A 2,581-nucleotide genomic window follows, 5' to 3' on the forward strand; every position below is an offset into this window, starting at 1 on the left:
CCTCCTGGATGAAGTACATTTTGTTCCCGATGGTGCCCTCTTTGATGATGATGTCACCTGTGGGGGCAGAGAGAAAAATAAAATGGAGGGTGTTGGAATGGAAACATCAAGCGAGCCAGGAGTAGGGAATCCAATCTCGGGCATTGGGTTTTAATTTCGGGATCCCGGGATTAGAAATTGCCAATTCATATTTAAACCCCTTTAGATCCGGCTTACCTTATTTTATAATTGACTAGGGTTCTTTGTGAAGTCAATTATAAAATAAGGTAAGCCATTATCTAATTTGGGTGTCTAATATGAATCTAATTAATAATAATTCCCCTTTAGATCCGATTTGACAGAAATGTTCGATAAAAAGCGTTAGAGCACAGTTTGCTTACCAGGTTGGAACACCTCGTATTTGAGTTTGGTCACAACGTCCGAGACGAAGTTCGAGTCCGCGTTGGCGAAGAAAGGCACGGATGCGCGTTAGAGCACAGTTTGCTCACCAGGTTGGAACACCTCATATTTGAGTTTGGTCACAACGTCCGAGACGAAGTTAGAGTCCGCGTTGGCGAAGAAAGGCACGGATGCGACGAGGGATCTGCAGTTGTAGTTTATCACATCCTGAAATTCAAGTAAAAGTAGACATGTTAAATAGATCAGTTGCGCTTACTTGAGTGATGTTTCAAAGTCATAGAGCAGGAAAAAGGAGGACCAACGGATTTTTTCTTTTTCTTCTACGACTTCTAGATACCCAGATAAATCGATTTAAAAAATACGGGTAAATCGTGAACTTTGACGTCACGGCATACGCTCTCGTAGGCGATGACGTCACATCAAATGTCCCGAGCAAAGCTCCCTCGCAGGCATAGATCAGTTGCGCTTACTTGAGTGATGTTTCAAAGTCATAGAGCAGGAAAAATGAGGATCAACGGAATTTTTCTTTTTCTTCTACGAGTTCTAGATACCGAGATAAATCGATTTAAAAAATACGGGTAAATCGTGAACTTTGACGTCACGGCATACGCTCCCGTAGGCGATGACGTCATAATTCATGAATCCCGCTTTGTTTGTTTGTTTGTGCGCGAGCGTTTCTGCGCATTTTGACGTGAAATCTGACGTCACAACTCTTTGAACTTTTTCATTAGAACGGCAATTAAAAATTGAATTTTCGACCTTTTAAAGGTTACTTTTTCGGAGTTTTGACCTCAGATTTGGATTTTTCACAACTTTTTACGTAGGAATTGACCTTTTATTAATAATATTACCTTTTTCGGAGTTTTGACCTCAGATTTGGATTTTTCACAACTTTTTACGTAGGAATCGACATTTTATTAAAAATATTTCTTATTCGGAGTTTTGACCTCATGTTTGGATTTTTCACAACTTTTTACGTAGGAATCGACCTTTTATTAATAATATTTTCCCAATTGCAACTCCTCCATTAGTATTAATATTAACTTCTTATTTACTTTGAGACTTTGACGATTAAATTGGCTCCCAACAGTCCCAACGCTGCGCTGGCACTCAAAAATTCTGAATTTTCTTTCTGCTCCTCCGCTAGCGCGCTTGCATAGTGGCGCTACCTGACGGACGAAAAAAACAATTGCGTAAAGTCTGACGTCACACATATTTGAACTCTTTCATTAAAACGGAAAATGAAAATTGAATTTTCGACCTTTTACAGTTATTTTTTCGGCGTTTTGACCTCAGATTTGGAATTTTCACAACTTTTTTCATAGGAATCGACCATTTATTTATAATTTTTACCCATTTGCAACTGCTCCATTGAAGTAGAGTAAAGTAGGAGGTCCTCGTTCAATAGAGGATGACCCAAACTGAGTAGAAAACCTTTTAGAATTCCTGAGATACATAAAATTTATGTAATTTAATGTGTTGCATCTAACCTAAACTAGGATCACATCCCGAAAGGAAAATCAATAAATTAGTATTAATGTTAACTTATCATTTACTTTGAGACTTTGACGATTAAATTGGCTCCCAACAGTCCCAACGCTGCGCTGGCACTCAAAAATTCTGAATGTGTCTGCGTGCCGGGAGGCGCGTGAACGTCAAGAGATCGAAGCGCCTACCTGCCCGGCCTATATTAGACGAAATGAAGTTTCACGGTTTTTTGTAATTTTCATATACAATATGGAAATAAGGCGTAGTAGTAGTTCTGTATTTTCATAAACTATATAGAAATAATGCGTACCTAAGTTCTTAAATAGGTACCTACATAGTTTTCTCTATTTCTTTGATTTTCTCTATAGTCTACAATCTACATATATGTAGATCTCTTTAGACTTACTTCTCTCAGTTTCTCGGAGAGTTCTCCTAGAATGGCTTCCTCGTCGAAGAATTTACCCTGGTAGCGATGTTCGAAATATTCGGTTATCCTTTGACGCATCTCGCGTGGTAGTTTGCGATACGCCATGTACTCTTCTACTTGTTTCACCTGGAAAAGAGGAAGCACCATTAATACAGGAAACACTCACAATTTTTTTTTAAGAGGTTTGACCAGTGGCGTAGCGTGGTCTAAATTCAAGTGTAGGGCGTGTAGAACGTGTAGGGCTCATGCACAGGTCTACCAAGTCCC

At 39.2% G+C, this 2,581-nt stretch overlaps 1 protein-coding gene across 1 annotated transcript; it reads right to left on the reverse strand.

Moving 5' to 3' along the window:
- Positions 1–468: 468 nt before the first annotated feature.
- LOC113472838 (potassium/sodium hyperpolarization-activated cyclic nucleotide-gated channel 3-like) lies at positions 469–2,440 on the reverse strand (the record flags this gene model as incomplete). The annotated part of the gene is made up of 2 exons (XM_026832627.1): positions 469–606; positions 2,294–2,440. Coding segments are annotated over 2 exons (285 nt in total), but the record flags the coding sequence as incomplete, so codon positions are not given.
- Between the last annotated feature and the right edge of the window lie 141 nt (positions 2,441–2,581).

This window comes from Diaphorina citri, unplaced genomic scaffold (assembly GCF_000475195.1).
Source record: "Diaphorina citri unplaced genomic scaffold, Diaci psyllid genome assembly version 1.1 scaffold9055, whole genome shotgun sequence".
Classification (NCBI taxonomy): Eukaryota; Metazoa; Arthropoda; class Insecta; order Hemiptera; family Psyllidae; genus Diaphorina; species Diaphorina citri.